This window comes from Carettochelys insculpta, chromosome 7, assembly GCF_033958435.1.
Source record: "Carettochelys insculpta isolate YL-2023 chromosome 7, ASM3395843v1, whole genome shotgun sequence".
Taxonomy (NCBI): Eukaryota; Metazoa; Chordata; order Testudines; family Carettochelyidae; genus Carettochelys; species Carettochelys insculpta.
The window spans coordinates 21,210,945-21,236,857 of NC_134143.1; the positions used below are offsets into that span (position 1 = coordinate 21,210,945).

Consider the following 25,913-nt stretch of genomic DNA (forward strand, 5'->3'; position numbering starts at 1 on the left):
ATCTACTTTTATTCTTCATCATAACTGGGAACATGCAGGGCTGCCCCCCCGCTAATCAGTTTAAGAACATTTACTTTAAGCAACCTGGCAAGAGCTTAACATGGGAGGTGTAAAGAAAAGCTTTCTTAGGGTTGCAGGGTGGCTTTCATACCTTTAAGGAGCAGCCAAAAACTTTTTTTGCTGTTCCTTTTCACAGGACTTCTCTTCCAGCCCCACTTATCAAAGTACCTTTTATCAGCTTACATTTAGAATTCCCAATTCCTGGCTGAGGCCTTTTCTAAACCACAGGTGTATGTACATTAAAGCAGTGGAAGTGCCAACATTCCTCATCTCTGGTGTTGGCACTTTAACCATCTAATGTTCCCTCTAATCTTTTCCATCCATTTGCAGAATACATTATTTATGTGCACCACCAATACAAACAAGAGCTAGCTGTAAGAGCTCTGCTAATCAGCTGGGTGGCATCTGAATTTCTCAAAGAGCCACACAGCTTACAGGGAACTGCTGTCTGCCCAACTTCCTTGTGATCTACAAAGTGAGAGGAGGTGCAGAAGGCCTCCTTTCAAAGGCCAGATCCTAGCAGAAGACTGACTAGGGAAGCCACGAAAAGAATTCACACTTCAATCTATTCTGCTAGGAAGTTTAATATTTGCACATTGAATTCACAGAGACAGAGTTGAGCACAGCAATGTACATGAATTTCTATGCATCTTAATAGACAAAGTGGCAGAAAATTTCCTGTGGACTTGAATTTTTACTCATCCTCAATGAAAATTTAACCCATAAAACACAGAGCCTTCAGCTGTGCTTTTTAAACTAATGGGTTTCTTAGGTATTGTCTATGCTGTGCATTTGCCAATATCAGGCACACAGGACTGACTGTACCAGTGAAAGTTGCAGGTTCTAGTATTTACCCTGCAGACCACAGCTTTCATTCGATGATTGAAAAAGGGCCTACTTGCTGCAAGGCACTTAGAATGAGTAGGCAGTAGATTGAAAAAACATAGCTCACTATAAACAACCCATAAAGAGGCAGGAAGATAGGCACTATCTGAAATGCATTTGTAAAAATTAAAAAAAAAAAAAGGCAGGCAACAATAAGCTTCCAAGGCTGACCTTAAGCTTTGCCCTGCCAAAGCTGCCAGAATAGGGGAAGTGATGAGAAAAAGCCAGACCACGCTTCCCCTAGTTTCACTGTCCCCCACGCTAAGCAGGCTGTTCAAGTGGCAGTCGCAGCCAGTCTATAAGTTACAATGCCTGCATAAAATAAAAGGATCTTGAAGTGGTCAATCATTCTGCTAATAGCCATTCTTTTATCTTTCCCTCTGCAAGAACCCTAGATGAGGCCTTTGTTACAGCACTGTAAAGGGCCTTCCAATAATATTCTTCAGGAGGCAGTTGTTCCTATTACTGTGCCTCTTCCAAGTAGCTTCTGTATTATAGAGTACTTATGGGGGCTACTGGATGGTACCACAACAGTCAAAGGACAATATGCAAATCTGTCAACTGTTTGTTTTTAAGGCCTCAAATGATGAGGATGGACACTGTAGGAAGCAATACAAATCTAGTTATAGAAAGCTGTGCTAACAGCTTTTAGAATTCTCCAAATACAGGTTTCCATAAAGAAATAAAAATAACCACACACATTTTTGGCTACAATGTTTTTAATGGAAAAACTAATCAATCTTTTACATAAATATTTATTAGCTTTAACTTGTGCTTCTGTGAAAAGCATATGAATATACACCCAGAAAGTTTTAAGGCATAATGAATATGAAGTCGGCACTCATTAACTAAGATTAAAAGGAGTATAAAGGTGAGAAGCAAGTCAGACATCATTAACTTCAACTACTAATCAAAACAAGCTATCGCTGTAATTAATCATAGTCTTTCCATGCAGCAACAGGTGAGATGCTCACATAAGAACTGAAGTCCATAAAACACTTTCGGATTTCAGCTGACAGCTCAAACTATTAAAAGATCTTAAGTGGTCCATTAATCTAAAGCCCTTATGGAGTTTATTTTCAGTGTGCAAAGGGCCAAGATTTTTTAAAACATCAGTGCACAGGCTATCTGAATATACTGGTACCACACACATACTTTATTACTATTAGCACCAGGCAAGTGGTATTAAGTTTCAGTCCTTATAATATTTCTTTTCTGCACTGGAAAGTGGAGATCATTTTTACTCCAGACAAGCTTTTAGAAAAATATTATCTAAAAATCATCGGCAAAAAGTGAATTCAAATGAACAGAGGAAATTAACTGTGCAGATACTCTAATTATTCATGCAAACTAGCAAACCTACTGCCCTTTTGCACCTTGTATACCAATGGCTCTTGACAACTGAAGCAAGGTTTCAATAAAATGTATACTAACTGAGGTATATTCATGCAATGTCCACTGCTACAGTGATCAAAATTTATCTGACCCCACTTCAAAATTTTGATACCAAGGGGATAGTTATGTATCTAAAGCAGATTGAAAAGGTGGTGGGATCCATGCAGATCCCCAGCTGGAAAACACACTGAACAGGATTACATCCTATTAGGAGGTTCTCAGACATTCTGAGATTTTCCAATTGTACTTGTCTATGAGTCAGCTAAGGAAACAAAACTACCAGCAGCTAACTATGTATAAATTAATTGCCAATTAGTCTAAAATAAGACTTGGGTACCACATTGTTTCAGTATAACTGTAATGGTTACATCATCAAATGCTTCAGAGTCAATTGATTCACAAAGACTAAGGTGGGTCTACACCTGCCCCCAACTTGAAGGGAGCATATTAATCAGGGCAATGGAAGATTACTAATGGAGTCCTGCAGTGAATATGCAGCACTTCATTAGGCGAATTTTCCCCCACAGCAACTTCGAAGTGCTGGCATGCATGTTGCCACGGGCACTTCCATGTGCCCATGCTAATTCAAAGTCCCTTTATAAAATTTTAAAGGAGTAAAGGGACTTGGAAGCTTCAAACTTTGAAATGCTGGCATGCACATAGCCGCAGGCACTTGGACGTGCCCGCACTACTTTGAAGTTGCCGCAGGGGAGGCTTAGCCTAATGAAGTGCTGCGTATTCACTGCAGCCCTTCACTAATAATCTCCTGTCGCCCTGATTAGCATCCATGCGCCCTTCCAAGCTGGGGGCAAGTGTAGACAAGCCCTAAGGGTACTACAAAGTCTGTCAGTTAAAAAGCAATTTGAAAATATTTGAGCCAAATGGGTCTTGGTTCTCAGCAGCTGAAGATCTCATTCACAGGCAAATACTGACAGGAAGGTCTTCCTTTGAAACACATCTAACAGTTCTCAACATGTGTTGGGGCCACAAGGTATTTTCTTTCAAAAACTAGAATACATTTAACAGCCTTGGGCTGAGTTGCACATAGTATGCAAGAAACAACTGCCATTCTTCAAACGTTAACAACATATTTCTTCTGACTAAGGAATAAGTTATCTAAAAAAAATTGAATTCTTCTCAAGATAAAACTCCATCATAGGAATGGTAACCTTTTCAGCAAGGAAACTGCAACACCATAGTACAGTCCAGACACCAGAAATACAGATTTCACACCAAAGACATTTCATTTTACAAACTGTTCCAAGTTTCAAGATGCTTCAAATGACAACCCATAAAAGAAGTTTCACGGAGACTCAATGATCTTATAAATGCCTATTATATCAATGTGCTTATATTCAGCGAGCCTGCACTCAGGAGTTATTTATAACTCAAGGGCATTTTCTGCACCATAACTTAGTTACATATAAATATAGTTAATCTTTTAGCATAAAAGTTTGGAAGAAAAATTAAGCAGACTAGTCAGATATAAACACTATGATTCAGCAAACTGCAATGACACTATGGATGTGTGGCAATCAGCAGGAAGGTGACTTGGTTCTAATTCTTCAGGCTTTTCATTTCTAGAACAAAATAATTGAGGATGCAGTTATTTGATTTTGTTCTTTGGTAAAAGAGAAAGTAATACGCCAAGAGAAGAGCATACAAAAGGGACACTGACAATATTTCACACAAATATACTATTTCTGAGGCTGTATTTCTCCGTATTTATGGGTTTGCTGTTCCCTTGCCAGCAATGGGACTGAAAACCAAGGGTACAGCCACATTTACCAGAAGATTGACACAGTGGTCCATCTTCCAGGGTTTGATTTAGTGATCCTAGTGACAATGCACTCAATCAAACTATCAGGGCTCCACCGTCTAACCCTGGTACTCCTTGCTGTTGTGAGGAGTAAGGGAAGTTGACAGGAGAGTTCCTCCTGTCGACCTCTGCACGTAGGGACGGCAGAACAAATCGATTTCCAGTACATTGACTCCAGCTACACAATTCACATGGCTGGAGTTGTGCATCTTAAATAGATTTTTTTCGTCATAGTGTAGACCTGGCCTAAGTGTTCATCTGCCAAATATCAAACAGAGGACCCTGTCAAACTATATGATAAACACCCACAATGAGATACATTAAAAATTAATAAAATCCCAAATTAGAGCACAATTTACCATAAACCATGCAAAGATTCAATATTTAATATCAAGTTACTTAGTAATGGGAATGATTCCCTCAACATCCCATGACAGAAGAGAATGCAAGAAAGAACAGCTCAGCAGTGGATGGGAATGGAGAAGAGGAAGTAGGTTGAGCTGTTAAATGGATATAGAAAGGAAATCGTAGGTTGCTTTTAGTATTTAAATTTAGATATCATCAAGGATTACAGAATACACAACTGTCTATTAGGAATGCATTTTTAATTGAAAAATCCTACCTGAAAAGGTGTCTGGTATAGCCACTTTTCCCTATCTCCATTCAGTTTCATACACGCAAAAAGATCACAAACTGTAGGAAGGCCATAGTCCTGAAAAAGTGAATGTCTTTTAGAATTGTATCCAAAATGTGTCTAAAGTTAGATTTCCTATGTGTCTACAATCTTTTAAAGACATTCCATCCAATATTTCTTGGGATGAATCTTGGCTACATTTGCTTGACAAAGTTATCTAGATTTCAATACTGAGATTTGTTTTATTTCAGCACACTTAAAATAGTTGTGGCAGGGCCAGGGTGAAGGAACCGCAAACAAGCAGAAGGGCCTGCAGGGAAATCAGAGGCAGCTGGGTGGGAGATGGCTCAGCCTAATTAAAGCCAGCTGGCCCCAATGACTGGGCCAATAAGAGGCCTTCAAAACCCTCCACAGGGGGAAGGACTGGGGGAGAAAGTGAGGGGTGAGCAGAGAGATGTAAGGGGACAGGAGCAGAGGAGAACAGCAGGGACACCGGAGATCACAGAGAGAGAGCGGGAGCCTCTACAAGATTAAGAGTGGGGACCCCGACTGCTACGGCCTGGAGACTGTACCGGGGGAATTGTCTGGGGAAGTAGCCCTGGGAGGAGAGTTGCTGTACTAAGTGAGTCAGCTCCTCCCAGTGGCAGCTGCCTAGGGTCCCTGCGCTGGAACCCAGCACGAGTGGGCAGGGGCTGGGTTCCCCCCTAGATCACCCCTCACCTCAGCGAGGGCAACAGGTCCCTTAAGGGGTCCTAATGGACTCACCACAGGACAGAGGCCCAGGAATTGGACTGGCTTTGTCACATAGTGGTTGAGCACTACAGTTTTTTTTAGAAAAAACCTGAGGTTGATGTAAACTAATGATAAGAAGTAACACTGGTATTTATATTAGCTTAACAAATTATCCAGAAACAAACATTAAAAACTAGGCTCACTTGTGCCTTCTTGCGTAGCAGCCATTTATCTTCCACTGAAGAATTGTTGACATTTTCTATATTCTTAGAAGACAGCACCCAACTGTTGACATTCAGAGGAAGATGGAATGGAGCCAGGAACTCTAGAAAGGGACTTCTGAAGCTAACTTCTGCTTTCTCTCTGTTTGCCTTTTCTTCTGTGCTTACTGCTTTGTGCTCTGATTTGGCTAGCCAGGTTTCCAATGGACTTTGAAGCAATGCCTTCAGAGGTTCTGCAACCTTCGACGAACTATCCAGTTTCACTGTGGTAGTAGCTGACTCCTCTGGAAGCTGCCTAGACGGATGAAGCCAGATATTGACATCAGTTTTAGGTTTCTCAGGCTCAGGGTTCATCACAGGCTTCTGGCTTACTGGCATCCCATTTTTATCCTTCCCCTCTTTCTTCAGAAGCCATCTACAGAGAGCTTCCTTTTCACAACTTTCATCATACATGCACTCTGAGAAGCTAGTGCATGGTTCATTTGCTTTGCACACATCTTCCACTTTAAATGGAGTCTCGGACTGCTGCAGAAGCCACCCATTGTTGGTAGATACTGTGGATGATTTCTTCACATCCTGATGCTCATTCAGGCACTTCAGTTTTCCAAGGTTTTCTATCTCTACACCCTCAGCCTGGCTCCCACAACAGTTAGTGCAGGAGTCGCTTTTGGGAAGCCAATCATTTATGTTATATTGCTCCCAAAAAGGTTTAAATGCACACTTCCATTTCTCTTCTGAGACACTATTTCCATTTTCTGTGTCCGGTGGAGTAAGCAGCCAGTCAGAAAAATCCATCTCTTCTTGCTCGAGGAACTCCAATTCATGCATCTTCTTTTCAGTGGAAAAAGAGGAGCAGGGGATGGAACTGGAGATCTTGTGCTTACGGGAATCTTTTCTTTCAGAAGCCTCTTCTCTGTGCTGATTCTGCAGGAGCCAGTTTTCCAAATCTTTCAGATTTCCCCAAGCTTCCTCAAAATAACACACTTTGGAAGAATTTAAATCCTTAAAAAACAAACATTTATTGTCACTGTACGAACATCTTACAATCTTTTGAGAACTAGGCAAGCAGTAACAAGGGTAAGACAGAGATGCAAAAATACATAATGGATGTCCTCACCTCCCTTCCAATACCTACTGCAGCATGACATTACATTCCTTTTAACACACCCTATTTAGTATCTGAAGAGCATACCTGGTTGATCTCCGGCACATGTTTTTTCAGAAGCCAGTCATCAGGGTTGCTACTGGGAACATATTGAGCCTGGCAAACACTAGCAGATTTGCTTCCAAGTAGCCAGTCGCCGAGTGAGGAACCCAAGATTCCAGAAAATAGTTTCTGCTAAAAAAGAATGTATGGTCTCCATATTATAACAATAACTATTTCATTGCAGAGGCCATCTACCAAGAACCTTAGAATATTACCATTGTGTATTTACCAAAAGAAGAACCACCAGAAGTCCCCTCTGACACCATCATCAGAAAAGCCTCTAAGTAATGCATGTGGCAGAAAATCACCTTACTTCTGTGTGGTTTGCTTTTCCAGTTGTTCCTAAGTATCTAGGAACTGGACTGAAAACAGTTCTGAGTGTACAATTTATCAGTATGACTCATGTCAGTTCTGGAATCGTGGATCACTGCAGCCCTTTGTGCCATACAGTCTCTCCATCTGTATTAAAAATACCTTGAATTTCACTGCCAACATTCCTCTAATCTTTTTCATCCATGTGTGGATTTTTTTTCCATACAATCATAGAATACTAGAGCTAAAAGGAACCTCAACGTCATGATGTCCCGTCCTCCGTACTCATGACACGAGCAGGCACCATCTAGAACATGCTGGAAAGGTGTTTTGTCTTAAGCTGCTCTCTCCACAACTTTCATAAGCAATATACTCCAGTGTTTAACCACCCTGACAGGAAGTTTTTTCCTAGTATCGAACCTAAACTTCCCTTGATGCAGTTTAAACCTATTGCTTCCTGTCCATTTATGGAATACATTATGTGCATAAAGGCATGTGAATGTGCACCAGCAGAAGAAACACAAACATTGCTGTAAGCGCTCTGTTAAGCAGTTAGGTGGCACTGGAATCTCTTCTGAGCAACCGCACAAGTGTGAGTTTACAGGGAACATTGTTCACTGCTGTCCTGTGCTGGACCCAGCTTGGTGTGTCTCAGCTGAACTGCTGCAATACAACCAGAATGGTTCCAGATCCCTTTCTGGCATACTTAAAGGACTCAATTTATCCTCTAGCATTCGCACTACATTCACTACAAGATCAAAGCAGGAGCTGCCCCATTCCACCCCCATGGAATAATTAACTCAACCTCATATTTAAGGATATAAAGGAATATGGCAAAAGGAAACTAAAACATCCACCCAACAGCCCTTTTGTTGCAAAATAGATCTTGCAAGGTTGTTACTGGATACTCAGACTTCAATACCTGAACAACTGCCCTAAAAACTACCAATTAGGAATGCTGATAGGCAAAATAATGCCTTAAATATCTGTACTCAAATATGTTTGCAGAAGACAAATATTCATTTTACTTGTTCCTGCTGGGCCAGAGGGCAATTCTGCACTGACATCCAAGGGGAAGCATCCTCTCTTTCAGGAGTTGGCTATTTAAAAAAAAAATAAATAGAAAGTATGAATAATTTTTACACTTGGACTATAAAATATTTAAACATTAAGACCTATAACGAAGCAGCATTAAAAGCAGTTACAACTGGTAAACTATTTTCATACCCCTGTAACTTCAAGGTTATTGAACTATTTTTAAAGGAGTTGAGAGCAAAGTCATCCAAAATGAAGATGTTATGATAAATTTCAATCTAGAGAAATTAAGCAGAATTATTTCTGTATTTAGAAAAGGTAAATGCTGCCAGAGGCTTGTGCACATACCTTTTTAACTGACATTCTTTAGCTGATACTAGTTGTAAGCAAAAAGACCCCACATTAAATTCCAACTGCTACAACAAAGATCAAGAACATATATCCATCCACCCGACCAGTCTCACTCAATTCCTAATCACTTGCTGCCAAAAATATGTTTCTGTTTTAATTAAATGCAGGTATATTTTAGGGAGGCTGCTGCATAAAACTTTACATACATCTGCTGCCAGTCTATATACCTAAGGAGATTTTTGTGTGACTAATTTTTGCAGATCATCAATAATTTGGGTTTTGTTGACACTGTAGATAAGTATCACATCCTATTCAAGTGGCCATAATCTGTTCAAGGAGTTCTAGACTTTCTGAAGTAGGAAAAAGTCCTTATTACCTATGATTATTCAATGATGCGCCTAGAGCTATAATACAACACACAAATATTTTATTTCAACCAGAAATTTAAAATGAACCCACACTTGCATAAGTAACCAGGATTCTGCATATGCCCTATCGCCTTGAAAATATCTGAATCAAGTATTTCAACAGTGATCCTGTTAGAAAAGCCTTAATACTCACCAGTGTTTTAATTGAGCCAAAGGATGTGATGGCCTGGCGAAGGAAAGAGGTATCAGCCTCAAAGTTCAGGTTGGAAGACTCTTCTGGTTTGAGGGTCAGACTGCCCAACCTAAAAGAATTAAGGAGATCTTCAAAAACTTTTATACAGATATGGCTCAATGTTATAAACTTAAACGCTAGCAAAGTATTTAACTGAACTTATGGGTGAACTTAATTTTTTATTGATCAGCTCTGCTGCAAATATCTGAATTAATCTGACTTATTGAGCTTTTTATACAAAAATAAAACTACTTCCATCAAAGGCCCTAGACATTAACTTGAAGTAACCTGCACAAATAGGTGTGCTTGTATTACCATTCATGGTATCCTGATTTTTCTTTAAAGGATCCATTTAAAATTCTTACACTGAGACTTTCTAAGCAGTCCTGAGTATTTAGCCACACACATCTTCTCGCATAGACTCTTAAATTTCACCATTAGTAGTAATTACAAAAATGTCAAGTCTTATACATACATTCACAAGAAAAAACTATATAGAAAACATGGACTACAGACATCATAACCACAAAACAGTTTAAAGTCAAACAGCTATCATTTATTTATATGATGTAATATTTTTACCTCTCCAAGCACTCTGAAATCTGACTGATGAGGCCATTACTATGGGGGTGTTCCAACTGGTGGATAAGGCAATTGAACTGTCCCAGCAACTATATGAAAAATAAAATATATTATTTCCCTAGCTCCAGCAAAAGCACCACATTTAAATTCATACTCTTATAATACATGACATAGGATACACCTGTTCAAGAGTTGTACTTTCCCCATGAGCCCATACTAGCAAGACCACTTGATTTGAAAGGGCCAGTATAGCTAAAATGTGTTAAACGCACAAATCTTACCCAGTACAGCTGGTCTGTCTGCTGTTGCAAGGTCTCTTCTTTGAGCTGCTGAATGAGATCTACCTGTTCAAGTAACCAAACTTCACGACTACGGAGACATTCCATATGGCGACTTATACAGCTGTGAATCTGAGCTTTGACCTGCAAGATAAATACCAGCTCCATTTAATATTTCTGGAAAGTATGCTGAGTAGTTCAAAACAGAGCATGCCTAATGGTGGGAGTGGGTGTGAGGGAGAAGAGATGTGGGAAAACAAGGAGGAGAAATCCAGCCTATAATTATTTGTCACTGAAATTAAATACTAATATTTTTGCACTAAACAGAATCACCTTAAACCATAACCTGAAATGTCTGTCTGTCTTCACAAAACACACAAGTCACCAACCTTCAAACAATTCACACGAGTACAAATGTAAAAAACTTTCAACTTGTTAGGTTAAAAAAAAGTTAGCATTATTGTACACAAATTGAGTATTGTTTAGAGACAAATGCAAATTAACAATAAAAGTTCACAAAAGTTAGATATGACTACCCAATTCCACAGACAGATCATATTAAACGGTAATATCTGTCAATTGTGCACATCAATTGACACCTAGCCATTTCTACACAGGCCACTTTCTTCAAAAGTGGCATGGTAATACAGAGCCCAAAATATGCTAATGAGGCACAGATGCAAATTCCCTGCACCTCATTAGCATATGGTAACATGATTTGGAGTCCAGAAGACCGGTCTTCTGGATTCCAAAACGCTGTTTAGAAGTGCAGCCCCAGGAGAGCTTCTGGAGGCCCCTTCTTCCCAAAAATTTTTGGGAAGAAGGGGCCTCCGGAAGAAGGACTTCCTTCTGGAAGACCCCAGGAGGGCCACGCTTCTAAATGGCGTTCTTTCGGACTCCAAATCATGTGACTGTATGCTAATGAGGTGTGGGGAATCTGCATCCATGCCTCATTAGCATATTTCGGGTCATGTATTATCATGCCACTTTCGAAGGAAGTGGCCTGTGTAGAAACGGCCCTAGAGTGCCCCATCAGAATCTAAATACCTCCCAGGTAAACACAAGCAAGGAAAGGCAGCAGGAGATGGAGGCTAATGTCTGTTTGTGTCTCAATATATTTACTCCCAACTGCCTTCTTTTCACCCCATAAAATACATTTAATCTACAGATACAAACCATTTTGAAATTTACGTCACAACAAGTTTATTCATCAAACACATGGGCTTTTACCCTACATACTTATCAGTTACTCCAATGCAAAGTTCCAAGACCATTCTTATTGAAGGATTATCAGTTTATTTAACCAGCAGTACTCTTTGTATTACCTTTATTGCTTGCATTTTAAAGAAGAGTTATTTCCAGTGGTGTAAACTGTGAATTACTTAAAAAAAATCCCATTGTAAATAAACTATTAATAAAACCTAGAGACTAAACAAAAAATAGACGGTGATATTGGATGTTGAAAAACTACGCTTTTTGTTTTGGTGACGTCAGTAATGCTCAAATACTCGTGTCTTTTGTAAGGATTATAGTTAAGTAATAGTGAGAGAGTTGTTAGGGCTTTGTGTCCTTCTATGACTTTCACCAACCTCCATGACTTGTATAGCAGCCAGTGTGGCTGACCCCTGGGCCACTCAAGCCGCTGGCCTGGCCTGCCTCCACCCCCCCCCCCCGACCTGTGGCCCCCTAAGGCACATATCTCTTCCCTAATCCCCAATTTAGTTGAGGGGATTTGTAGCATAAGACATGGACAGAGCACCAGCCACAAATTGTTTATTGCCTGTGACCTGTCCATGACTTTTATTAAAAATACCCGTGACTAAATCGTAGCCTTAATAATGGTGCTTCTGTGACCAATGTCAACTCATTGCCTCAGAACACCAAGCATCTTGCAAAACTATCAATCAAAACTGGTTAAACACTAGCAAAATGTTGGACTTTTAAAAGACACATTGTAAATACCTCTCTCCAGTTGACTTTAATTTGTTGTTCAGCCTTGACAATTCCAGTAATAGCTGTCTCCAAGTCTTTTGTAGCTTGAAGGCACTTCACCAGGTACTCCTTACTGCAGGAGTTTCCATTCCTCTCTTGCAGTGGGCTCATTCTTGACAATGTTTCTATAACACAAGGAAATGTTTTAACAACTGTGAAACTTAAGTATATCCAAAAATCTGTTAAAGGATAAGAATGAGGGGGTCATATTCTGAACAGTCACCTGTATCTGCTATCTCAGTAATATTAATTTGTTACTGCAAACACATTTGAAATGTAACTTTTCTAAAGGGTCAAGAGACCCAATACTAAAAACCTGGCGTAAGAAAGTAATGTCCAGTAATTTGTTCAGCATTTCTTAACATACCAGCTGCTCTCAAAGTGTGGGTTGGGACTCAAAGGTGGGTTCACCAGGGCCAAAGATGAAACTTGATCTCACCACTCAGCCTTAAAATTCATGCTTTAAGGCACACTGCCTAGGCCTGAAGCCCTTTAGACTGAGCTGCAGTCTGGGACATCGGACCTCAGGCTTTGGTTTCCCACCTGAGGCAATGGGGCTTAGGTGGCCTCAGGACTCAGTCCTGCCTTATGGGGCCACATAGTAATTTTGTGGTCAAAAGGCGGTCATGGGTGCAATGAAGTCTGAGAACCCCTGGAATATAACAATCTTCAGCTTGGCTGCCTTTTTTGTTTAGTTTTGGTACACAGCAATTAGCAATATCTGATGCGCTACAGCCTTCAACAATCCTGTGAGCTACTATAAAGAGGACAGTAACCAATTGTTCTGCATGTCTGCTGAAGGTAGGACAAGAACTAATGAGGTTAACTTGCATCAAGGAGTTTCAGGAAAAATTTCTGCCTATAAGGATAGTTAAGAACTGGACTATCCTTCCAAGAGTGGTTGTGCAATCTGCCATCACTGAGGTTTTCAGAATAGGTTAGATATGTTCTAGAAGTTACTTATCCTCAAATCCTCTCTCAGCATAGACCACCTTTCAAGTCCCCTTGAGCCCTACACTTCTTATTCAAATTTAACTAATATCAGGCAACAATATGCACATCACTGCTCGCCAAATGATCATCCAAGTTGGGGAGTGCCAAAATTTGACCTTTTGACCTCTACGAACAGTCCGAGTGCCGATCATACTTTTTTTAAAGTCACTAATAATACTACTTACAAGAGCTTCATTAATAAATTAAGATGTAGAGCGTTACCATTTAGGTGGTGGTTGGTAGCATTAGCTGGTCTTTTGTTAATACACAGGTGGCAAGGCTTTGAGCAAGCTCTAGGCTGTATGGATGAGGAGAGGCAGGGCTGAGCTCCCAACCCATATGCCAATGAAAATCAGCTTGTGTGACACTTTTGGCACCCAGGCTGGAGGTTGCTGATCCCAATCTAAGTCATAAACAATCATTTGTTAGTTCAAATCTCCTTTCTATAGTCACCTGTTTGCAATTCACTCAAACTCCCCCAGTTTTATTGTATGAACCTCCACCTCTGGCTATACCAAGGAAATTTTTAGAGAATTTCCCCTGGTCATTTTCAGAAAATGCTCTAGTCTGAAGGGCTTAATTAGAAACAAGAACTAACATTCATCAGAGCTGTTCTACAAAACATGAGATTTAATTTCAAAAGACTATCAACCAGGTTCAGTATCTATTAGCTTTTCCTGGCTATGAAAAGTAGTCAGGTCTAGACTGAGCTTAAGCCCAACTACATCCAACCTTTTTCCTAGTCAGGATAAACCCTAAATGTGTCACCAAGCTATTCTGAAAAGTATTATTTTATTTATTTATTTTATGCACAACAGTTGCTGCAGTCAGAATTCTGTTTACTGAAACACTGAACTACACTGCTTCAAATAAACATTTTAAAATAAGATTAGTTTCCTCCTCCTATCCCCAGAAAACAGGGAGTCTTACATAGATGTGAATAAGGCAACCCAAGACCTTTACACCAATGGAAATCTTTCAATAGAATGATAAATTATTATATAATCTAGCAATACATTTTCTTTAAGACTCCTGAATACATGCAAATTACCATCTCTTTGATAAGATGGTAAAAGTATAATGAAGTCTCGTTACCACAAGTCAGAGAGCTATGTTACACAAGCCCAGGTTCCTCAGTGAATTTGATTCAAAATTTTGTGTACAGACACCTCAGTTTCAACATATCCTCAAATAAAAAGAGCTGAGATATAACATTTCTGCAGAAAGCTCTTTACATAAGTATTCTGTACGCAAAGCAAAGGGTTATTATTAGACTTCTGAAATGCATGAAGATATGTACCACATTTACAAAAACTGCATCACTATATTTTTGCCTTGTGGAAGGCAAATTTCAGTTCCACTCTGGACTTCAGTCAGTGCTACAGAATTCAAGTTTTAAAGTAAATAAATATGTTTTAAATCTGTGAAAATAAATCTTTAACTATAACGTTACAAGAAAACGCAGGTCATCACTATGAAAGAAAGAACAAAAAAAAATATAAACATCCAGGGCCAGCTTGTATGGTGTGTTTTTCTTTTCATGGAAAAGGGTAGAAGCAACATTCTGTATATAATATCAAAGATCATGCCATGAGTTGTGAAGTAATTTTATCCAGTATGTTCTCTTAAGAAACAGATGATCATATTCAAGACTACTCTAATTCTTTCTTTTTTAAATTTACACAAGCATGTACCAAATTATTCAAGATGCAGAGTGCCTACCCACCTTTTCTCTATTTTTACTTGAGGATTATGTGTTTAATTCTAATATTAAACACAATTCATTTACATGCTCAATTTGTAAAACTTTTGTAATACTTCTTACTACAGCAGTTTTCTGTCCAAGAGATGCCTAGATGCATCATTTCCTCTCAATTTTGAAGTTGAGGACACTGCTAATTTTATTTTTTAACTTTAGTTTTGTTTTGTTTTTTTTAAAAAGTATGATGCAGCCTGCTCTATATGCATCTTGACTCTCAAAGGATCTGTTTATTTTGAAGTTTTCTGGTCCCCTGCTAATATTAAGGGTTGATTCTTTCCTCTCCCAACTGATCCTGCTAGGGTAAATTCCCTCTTGCAGAGCCTGGAAAATGTGCATGAGAGCCCATCCCCCAACCATTGCACAAGACAGAAGTACAACTGACCAACAAAACACCACTTGCTATGTATTAAGTGCTATTAAATGCACCTACTAACCTACAGTATTGAAGGCCTGAACTGATTACGCTGCTATTTGAGGTTATGCCCACATAGGATACTCAGTAAAGTTAAACCAAAGTTATTAAAGATGTGAAGGACATGCACATAAATTTTAAAAAGCACATTATCACACCCTACCCCCTGCTCTCATTCAAACGAGAAGTCGTCTTAGTTCAATGTAGCTTAAGTTTTCTGCTCCAAGTAGCTGATAAAGATCCAAGGGTACTCTTCAATAAATGTTCCCAGCCAAACATCCCCCAACTTCAGGTACAAAAAATCATCCGTGCTTTCATACTTACAGTTACTATATCTGCTACTGTCTCAATTACACATGATGGATACAAAGATGTTATACATTTTAAACCATACGTAGAGCATCAGAGCTGAACTCTTGTCCAACTTTCATATTTCAAAACTTTCTAGGTTTAAATCGCTAATTGCAATGTCTTTAAATATCTGCACAGAACACTTGGGATGTGAAACCAAAAATATGCAGGGAAAAGGTACTGTACTTCTTACTACCTGGAGGATGAAAACCCACACCAGCTAAAACTGCACTTTCACCCTGCATTTCTCTCCAATGACAGAAACAGTTCAGCAGTGACCCAAGTTATTAACAAGCTTTTAATGTTTTCTTTTTCAGCATCCACTGATTCATTGCCAAGCTTTCTAGGATTGATCCAAAAACTCTTTTAAACAAAAATACATATCTGCAGGAATGCACAGAATCGCCTGTAGGTCAGAGGCAGGAACATATGAATTCTTCACACCAAACAATGCAATTAAATCTTCTGCTTAAAAAAAAACCAAGACTCTGGAAAATATAGTTTCCTTATTTTTAAGTGACTGGTCCCGAAGCTGTTTAGCCTTGTTTCATTACCGTTCAGTTCTCAATATAACAAACACAACATATTTTAACTGAAATTCATGTGATCACAAGTTCCTATAGTAAATATATTGTGCAAACCTTTAAACCATACATCCATGCCGCTGACTTTTTGTCACATGACTGCAATGTGAAAGACAAGCCTGTTTATCCTACGGCTACCCCTCTTCTACCTGTTTGTTGTTCGTCTTCCCGTCCGACGAGCCCAGGAACTCACAGCTTTCTGCTACTCCCTCAAATTTATCAGTTGTGAGCACCGAGCAAACTTTGGAATCTGCCAGCGCAGCTTACTTCCTAAGCCCGCCCCACATGGTCAAGGCAGCCACAGCTGATACTCAGTCTTGCACGTCTGCACAAAGAGGAGGGGTTTACGGGTGTACCATACAAAAGCCTGTGACAACCCTGTCTGTAAAGACCTGCTCTGATAGAGACAGCGGTAGCAGAATGCTGCTCCGAAGCTGCAATGCTGAGCACAGCTCCCGGCCTCGCAGACAACACATTTACATTTCTATGGACTTCTAACTTCTCTCCAACAGGACAATGCAAGGGCAAAGGCCACGTTAGGGGCCTTAGAAAACTGCAAGTATGGCACATGTCTCCAGACAATCCTCTTTTAGAAATTACGAGATGGAACTTTGCCAAATCTGCACACAGTAGCTCACAGCTAACAGGAGCCAAGCGCCAAGCATGCAATCTGTGAAAGTCATCTGCCTAACAAATATGGATCCATTTTCTCATACAGATCTGTAACTTGACCATTAAATCAAATATTCCACAGTTCACGTTACAGAGAAACTGTCCACTTTGTAGTGTGATGCGCAAAGACAAAAATTATTGGTTTGAGATTTGGCAACCTTATATTCCAAGAGACAGCTTTTATTCTCATATCACTCGCCTACTACTCCAAAGAACCCACTACTCTCAATAACAAACCCATGAAGTAAGTTCCTAAGAATAACTTTGCTTTTAAGATACTGTTCACTAGTTAATACCTCACATACCATACTAAGACACCAAAAGACAAAGTCCAGTTACTTTAGTATGTGCCCACTTTACAATGATCCCTTCAAAACCAGTGAAGTAGCCTCGTGTCAGCTGAAGGGGCTTAAAATTTTAAGATGTCTTTCTATGAATTTAGCTCATTTCAGGGGAAGAGGTGTAAAATGCATAATTAGGAAATTCTATGTTTCAATGTATGATTAACAACCTTCTAGTGATACATATTTAAAATAGGTTAAACTGAAAAAAAAAAAAAACTGAAGTGCCATGAGTGCATAGTAAACCCAGTTAATTGGTACATAAAAGATCCTCTTCATAATTCTAACTAATTTTGTGAGAGCATTACTGATGTGCTTTTTTGAGTTCAGTTCCTGGAACAATTTTATAAAGCAAAAATTATACACACAAAGCTAACTAGCATTAAGCAGAAACCTACCTATTTAAGCTATAAAATATTCTCTCATTGTTCTCTACAACAATGATTTCTCTGAACAAGCCCAGTAAATACCAGCAATTATTTAGAAAACATAAAATCTAACACTTACAGGATATCAATATAGGACCAAAAGGGTAAAGCAGGTGGCGGGGGGGGCGGGGGGGAACCACTACCCTTCACTCAGGAGACAGAGGGAGAGAATATTTGGAGCCAGAACTTTAAACATATGGGTAAATATTGATTTCACCCAATCATTTAAAAAGTAGTATTTTTCTATCACTCATTCTCAGAGGGATTTGGGAAGTGCTAAAATAAAGATTTTTCCAAACAAGGAACAAATTTCAGCATAAACTATGCTTTTCTTGCATTAATTACAGCTGAATTTCTCCAAATATTCCTCCTCTGAGGATATTTTTTAATCAGTTCTTTGAGCAGCAAGGGTAGTTAGGAATGTACTACAGGTTGAACCTCTCTAGTCCAGCACTCTTGGGACCTGACCCGTGATGAACAAGAGAACTTGCCAGACCATGAGAGGTCAATATTGTCTAGTAGCATTCCCAATACTTCCACTGTTTGCCTGGTCCTTACCAGAAATTTAAGGGTAAATTAGAGCTAAATGACAGCACAGAACAGGAAGAGCCAAGACAGGTGGCTGTAAACAAACTTTATGGGACCAAGGGAAACATGGCCACACCCACAATAAGGGGTCTCCTGGTAAACTAAAATCATGCTGGATGAGAGTGTGCCAGATGAGAGTGATGCAACCAGCAGTAGAGACTACTGCTAGATAACATCCTCTTAACACACTGCACCCTGTAATGGGTACTGCTTACCAATAATATTTAGCCTTTGCAACAGTGCTTTTCATTAATAAATCTAAAAGTGCTGCAGAGTCCAAAGTACTGATTCTAACACCACCACTCTGAAGCAGGGAAGTATTAGAAATTTTCCTCAAGAGAGGCTAAATTTAGAAAATCCAATTCCTAGTAAGGTCTAATGTCACAGAAAATGGTAACATTATTACAATTCTACTGCATGTTTTGACAGGAATTAATTCTTCTATCAACAGATTAAAATTTCATGCGACAGACAATACTCAAAAGCTATCCTAACTAATTTTTTATGTGTATGTGTGGAATGACACCAAGATGAAGATGATGTGTTACATAGCAAAATTACTTTTGCACATGGACAGTATGTTATGGGGGTGCAGCTAAGGGCTCTAAATGGGGGCTCCAAGTGTGGGAGGGGGCTCTGGGCTAGGGTCAGTAGTTGGGGTGCAGGAAGGGGTGAGGGCTCTGGAATGTGACTAGAGATGATAGGGTTGTGGTGCAAAAGGATGCTCCAAGCTGAGGAGGTAGAGTTGAGGTATTCAGAATACAGGACAGAGCTCTGGAATGAGGAAGAGGTTGGCATGCATGAGGGAATGAAGGCTCTGGGGTGGGCCTGGCATGCAAGCATGGGCTCTAGGTTTGGGGAGCTAGGGTGCAGGAGGAGGTACAGCCTTTTGCCTGGGTGGGGCTTTAAGGTGGGTCCAGGGATGAGAAGTTGGGGGGCCCTCAGTCTGGGGCAGGAGGATGGGGCTCAGGCTTACATGGACAGTTCCTAGTTCATAGCACTAAGGCAGGCTGCCTGCCTGTCATGGGGCATTGTGCTTAATACAAAGGCACATGACTATGCAGTTTAGAGAGGAACTTAGATCAACAATACCTAGGAAAGTATCTGAAATGTTTATATTAACTTCTACTCAGCAGTACAGGTGATCAGTTCAACTAACTCTAGGTTTAATAACATTCTCTCCAAGCAAACATATTCTAATATCCAATTGTCAGTTTAAACCACAAAACCAGAAATTGCTGTAATACATCCTGATGTTTTGCCACACATCCCTTGTCTGGATGTGACAATGTGTACTAGATACTAAGAGGATAAATAAAATACACCCAGTGAGCATGTGGTTAGCCCCTTTTACTTCTTGGGAAGAAAGGAATAAAAGCCTGTAAACAAATGCAATAGTCATGAGCTTTTCACTACTCTCAGATTTCACTGATTCCCTGGGTCTTTCACATGTCAAGGATGCATCTCCACTAGGAACTAACTTCAAAGTTAGGGGCTACTTGGAAATAGCTGGCAGCACATCCACACACATTTCCCTTACTTCCAAGTTACCTTTCTTTATGTTCTGCAGCTGGGAAGCAAAAGAATTATTTTTTGTTTCTGTAAATTGATGTTAACACTAAGGGTGAATCTATACTTACCATCTGATTAACTGCACCATCTGACAGTTAACTTTGAAGTAAGGGAGCCCAACTTCAAAGACCTTATACTCCATTCCTGTAGTAGTGTATAGACACAACTTCCAAGTCACTTATTTCAAGGTATAACTTCCAAGTTATTTTTGTAATGTAGACATGGCCCAAGTGAGCAGACCAAAAAAAGTAATAGGAAAACTTGCCACAAAAATTGGCAAGGCAGGATCAGAAGCTAGATATAGCTTCTCTTAGACTACATCTACACTAAGGTAGAAAGTCCATTTTCGATGCACAATTCTAGCTATGCTGTTAGTGTAGCTAGAATCGACATATCAGAATCAACTTTCTTACTCTCTGTAGATCAGGACTTTTCAGGCTTGCATCAACATCCCTTATTTTCCACGGTCAATGGCCAAGCCCAGAGAGGTTGACTTTGCCACCTCTGAACACATGCAGTAAAATCAAACTCCAGAATATCAACCGCGGCACAGTCAATCAGATGGTAAGTATAGATTCACCCTTAGTGTTAACATCAATTTACAGAAACAAAAAGTAATTATTTTGCTTCCCAGATGCAGGACATAAAGGGAGTGTTTTTACTAAGAACTCCTCTGCATGATTAACCAGCAGAGTTAAAATCTGTCAGTTACAAAATGAAGGCCATAATGCAATGGTGGGCAACCTGCAGCCACCTGTAGCTCATCTGGGTTCTGTCTGTGGTCCATGGACATTTTGTTTACTGTTGCCCATGTGCAGGATTGCCAGATTCCGCTGGCTTCCATCCACATAGTTCTTTTCCTACTGGTACTACTAAAGTGACACATATGTAAAGTAAGAGCACGTGAAGTGATGTGTGTGAGGTGAGGTTGACTGCACATACCACTGAGCACAAGAGCCATGCACTCCATCAGCATTCAATCAAAACACTGCAATAGTTCAATTGGCATGTCCCACAAATTCTAGATACACAAGTGCAGTTAGCAAAACTATCCTCTCCCAGGAAAACATCTTGGTTACAAGAATCTTGGGGCCCACTCAATAACCTAGGTTGCCCATCACTGACATAATGCCTAACCTCAAGGTGATAGAAGTCAGAATTTTCAGGCTCAAAATGAGACCTGACCCTGCCTTCCTAAAAGATTGTTTTCTATATTTCTCAATCTTGCAACTCTGTTTTTCGGGCCAAATGTTCAGAGGCTAAGGAATGCTTTTGGCTTAATCAAAATGATTACATGCAAGAGCTGGAGGGCCAGAAGAACTAGTTATACCAGCTTTTCATCAGCAATGGCATTTGAATTACTGTTTATGTAATCCACACACCTATGCGTGGTTAACTGTCCTACGTAGTGGTACCTAGACCACTTCACAGAGAAAGAGTAACTGTCCTGTACAGCCTAAAGTGAGAGCCTTCTGGCCTTTAGCTCAAGCTGTAGCGGTGCCTGCACTAAGCTCCAGAGGTCTCCCAGGTTTGAGTCTGCCTGAGGGGTGTTACATTTATATAGATTGCAATTGAAATGTATGAAAACAGAGTAGATCAGAAACATCCATAAAGGTGCCGCAAGACTTTTTGTTGTTCTCAAAGCTACAGACTTAATACGGCTACCTCTCTGACACCTGTCATCCATAGAACTGGTAATTTCTAATTTCCTATTACTTAAGAATCAAGTTTTGAGAACTTTTGAACAAAAAACTTATTCTTGATGAAGTCTATGCTACAAATTTTTGAAATAGGCACAGGACCAAGGGATGTGGAAGATGCAGCAGCACCCTCAGGTTTTAGTTTTGGCTCCACTGCAGGCCTTGTTCCCACAGTATCAGCTGCCAGCCCCTCTCCCCAGCTCCCCGCTGTTGTGTCCACCTAATTCCCTGCACCCTGTCTCACAGCTGCTGGCTCTGCACTGGCCCCAGGTAGACAGAGGTTAGAGACAACATATTGGAGCAATTACCATTCCAACAAGATTACCACCACAAATCATCCCACCACTTCAAGGCTATTCTATAACCCCAATGATGTACAGAATCAGCAAGCAGGATGTAAGGGAAATCCTCCCAAAAAGTCATGCCATATATTGACGCTGTCATTTATACTTTCATCTTAAAAAAGCTGACAGAGGAAAAAACATGTAGTATGTAAAAACAAACAATGTAGGGAATTCTGCAACATGCATGATGGGTTATGACAAACCCATGCCATGTCTACACTAGCCCAAAACTTCAAAATGGCCATACAAATGGCCATTTCGAAGTTTACTAATGAAGCGCTGAAATACATATTCAGCGCCTCATTAGCATGCGGGCGGCTGCTTGGCACTTCAAAATTGCTGTGGCTCACCGCTGCATGGCTCATCCAGACAGTGCTCCTCTTTAAAAGGACCCCGGCAACTTCGAAATCCCCTTATTCCTATCAGCAGTGCCACAACCACCCGCATGCTAATGAGGCGCTGAATATGTATTTACATGGCCATTTTGAAGTTTTGGGATAGTGTAGATATAGCCAGATAGACACTTTATAGGTGGTAAGTGAAGTGGTTACCTAGTTACAGGGAAAGGTGTTCAAACCATAGTTACAATTATTGAAATTCAGCATATTACCATTGTAAGTGACCATACAAAGAAAATCCAAATGTACTTCCCATTAAGACTGCTTCTTTTTCACCACTCCTTGGTACTATACTTCAATAAGTACCTTTATCCATGCTAACCCTCAGATCTGAAATATACTGTACCCCACATTTGTTTGCACTGCAGCCTCCTTCTCCTCCCTTCATAAACACATCAGATGGCAACTTATTTTGACATCCCTTCAAAATTAAGCACTTCTAATGACTCGGGCTTGACCTACACTTAAAAGATCAAACTAGCTGTCAGGGGGGCAAAAAAACCACAGAGCTGTGCTATGCTAACATGCAATGTAGACAGCTAGGTCTACAGAAATCTACAACCAACTCACTATCTTCAAAGGAGCTTACACCAACAGAAAACTCTTATGGTCACCATAGCATGTGTCCACACTACAGAACAAGATTATGATGGCATACCAACACTAACACAGCTATGCTGAGGCAATGTCACAGCTTTAGGTGCTTTTGAAAATTTTGCCCTACATATGACTACCAGGAATAAGTCAAAGAAGATTCTTTTTATCATGTTTAAATATATTTACCAAGAACAAATAATAAAGAATGACATTATCTTTACATGATTGTGTAGGTTTGGACACATATTCCATGAGTTTTCAAAATTATTTACTTTAATAAGGTTTACTACCATCCAAAGTAAAATGTAAACCAACCAGGCTGATGTTTCTTAATTTTAAAAGATTATTTTTCAATTGACTGTGTAGTTCAGAGTAAACAAACCAATCCATTCACTTTGTGCACTCATCACTTTGTTTCGCACCTCAAATAGAGAATTGCTTCATTTAGCTTGTGCAGCAAAAGTTACCTTTTAAAAGACTAGTCATATTTGCTACCACTGGAGTTCCCTACATTTGCCATGACGTGGGCTGAAAACTGACAGGCTCCTGTTAGGGAGATCAGTGGTTTTCAAACAGATCTCTGACTAATTTTACAATAGGTTACATAAAAGGCACCAGAGCCAAAACAAACTAAAATGTCACAGACTCTATAAGCTACAGTTCCAGGGTTTCTATTTTATACTAAATAGGAGAAATAAGAATACAAGCACTTTTCAGTAACAGTGGCCTGTGACATTGTTGGTTCGTTAATAGCTGATTTGTAAGCAAGTAGTTTTATGGGAGGAGAAATCCCGACCTATTGCCAGACAAAGGAAACGCGTGAAAGAGGCACAGGCTGAGAACCGCAGATGCAGACTGCGGCTGGCCCGCAGCATGCGCTGCTCAATCCGGGGCACGCGCCTAAAAGCCTCCCACGACCTCTCGCAGCCCGTCTACACTAAGCCCCGTTCACTGCCCAGCCCCCGGACAAGTCCGGGCCGCATGTCTCCACACCAGCTGCCCTTGTCGCTCCAGCAGCCACCTGGGTGACGAGCCACCTCCCGCCCGTCAGCTACCGGCGCGCGATGGGCGGGGAAAGCCGCGGGGCCCCGGCCGGGCAGCGGCGCCTCCCGGGGGCACATGGGGAGCGGGGCCGGGCACGTCTCGGCGGCTCCTGGGCCAGCGCGAGCCGGCGGGGTGTACCCGGTACGCTTCTACCGCATTTACCCTGACGTGACCAGCAGACGCGTCCGTTTAACCTCACGGGCCCGGCTAGTGGCTCAGTGCCAGAGGACAGGCTGGGGGAAGCGAGCGACGGAGGCGGTAGCTGCTGCTGCTCTCGCGAGAGGTCCGGGCGCCGTGAGGTGGGAGCAGTGCGCCTGCGCTGCCCCGTGGCGGCAGGGGGGCGCAGTTAGCTGACCGGCTCGCCTGAATCGGTAGCCGGCTAGAACTGGGTCTGCGCATGCTCAAAACCATTCCAGCACCCCGCCCCTCGCGCTTCTGTGGCAATGGGAGTAGCGGAGGAGGCTGCGTGCCACCGCCTCAGGGCACCTTGGCTCGGTAACGGTGATGGTGTCAGACCTAACCCTTACCCTAGCCTGCGGCTCGCCCTGAGCCGCGCCGCGCCGCGCCGCGCCGGCGGGCGTCCTCCTCCTCCAGCCTCTCTGCGTCTGCGGCCAAAACATCCATTTTCCTCGGCGGAGAGTCGCCGCTGTGGCACATCTCGGGCTGCAGGGGGAGCCGCGCGGGCGCGAGGCGGGCCAGCAGTAGCACTCCCCCCTCACGCGCTTGCACACGGTGGGGAGGGGGAAGGGGAGGGGGTTTCCTTGGCTGGTTTGAGGTAACCGAAAGACATCTCCCCCCAGTGGCCGGTGGCCCCGTATGAAGAGAACGGGCAGCCCTGGCCGGGGAAGATCACCGGACTAAGTGTCGTCACCAGCCCCGCGTCTGCTTGGGCGGGCTGCCAGGCTCCCGCTTGAGTGCACCGTCACGTCTGCCTGCAGCTCCGGCGGATCGCTGTGGGGGCGGTGAGTGGCGGCGGAGAGCCGCAACTGCTGGAGCAGGGGCGGGCCGCCGTTTTGGCAGAGGCCCGCCGAGAATTTCGGAAGGGGGTCCTGGGCTGCACGTCCGTATTAACGGAGGGAGAAGGGTGTCTGGCATGGTGCTGGGGTGCAGCAGGGAGCTAGGCAAGGGATTGGGTTGTGGAGGGGAGGCAGAGTCTCGGATGCCAAATGTGTCTCTGCCTGTCTCCTGCGGGGAGAAGGTTACCAGTACTTGCGTGGGGCTGTAAAGTACAGGAGCTGCGAGGATGGTGCTGTGAGCAGGGGCTGGCAGTGTGCAGGTGCTCACTGCCCCTCCCCTGTCCTCCAAGGGCTGGGCAAAGCCACACGTGCCAGCAGCAGCCAGGTGGAGCACCCTTCTCCGCCATGGGATGTTGAGTGGTGGTAGGACATAGGTGTTTGGTGGCCTAAATATTTTACCCATCTCTGCTTGAGAGATTGGTTCTGTGTATACCATCTGACTGACTGGTGCAGGGACAGACTCAAGAAAGGATGGTGCAGGTAGCCTAGCTCTACAACCAACTCCCGAAACCTGGCAAGTTTTCTCTAAGGCAGGCCTGTCCAGCTGTACTAAAGTAGGCTGCAGCTTGAGGCAGGGAACCCAATTAGCCCCCCCATCCCCACCAAGCTCCACCTCCCATTCACCATTGCCCAACCTTTACAACCCAAACCACCCAGCCTTGCCACCTCTCCCACCCTCCATCATACAGACTTGTCTTCTCATTTTTCTGTCCCCAGCCTATATAGGACTGTACATCCTGCTTTTTCATTCCCCTTCCATATCCAATAGTATCTCTGTGATAACTGCAGCATAAACTTGGGTAGAAAAGTGCCTTATTCAGAACTTTTTCACTAGCACAGAGGTAGCTCTTGTTTCCAACAGCAACTCCCCTGTTCTCTCTGTCCAATAGTAGAGAAAGACTAGCTGTTTTCTCATACTTGTTTTAAACTAATTTTTCAGGCATGTGGAAGTCTCTGTGACACAGCAAACAATGCTGAATTAAGATCCCTGAATATTTTTAAAGCATT

General features: G+C 41.7%; 1 protein-coding gene across 5 annotated transcripts; it reads right to left on the minus strand.

Moving 5' to 3' along the window:
• Positions 1-611: 611 nt before the first annotated feature.
• Positions 612-24,464, minus strand: NCOA4 (nuclear receptor coactivator 4). Of its 5 annotated transcripts, none has more exons than XM_075000102.1 (10): positions 24,417-24,464; positions 12,074-12,228; positions 10,115-10,255; positions 9,834-9,922; positions 9,213-9,321; positions 8,294-8,365; positions 6,939-7,085; positions 5,729-6,748; positions 4,782-4,871; positions 612-3,920 (listed from the first exon to the last, which is right to left on the minus strand). In XM_075000102.1, the coding sequence occupies exons 2-10, from the start codon at positions 12,212-12,214 to the stop codon at positions 3,915-3,917; spliced, it is 1,815 nt and encodes a 604-aa protein (XP_074856203.1). In that variant the 5' UTR covers positions 12,215-12,228; positions 24,417-24,464; the 3' UTR covers positions 612-3,914. The 5 variants fall into 5 exon arrangements, with proteins under 5 accessions (XP_074856203.1, XP_074856206.1, XP_074856201.1 ...); XM_075000105.1 differs by lacking the exon at positions 24,417-24,464 and adding an exon at positions 24,052-24,177 and having other exon boundaries at positions 6,939-7,082; XM_075000100.1 differs by lacking the exon at positions 24,417-24,464 and adding an exon at positions 24,052-24,177.
• Positions 24,465-25,913: the final 1,449 nt, after the last annotated feature.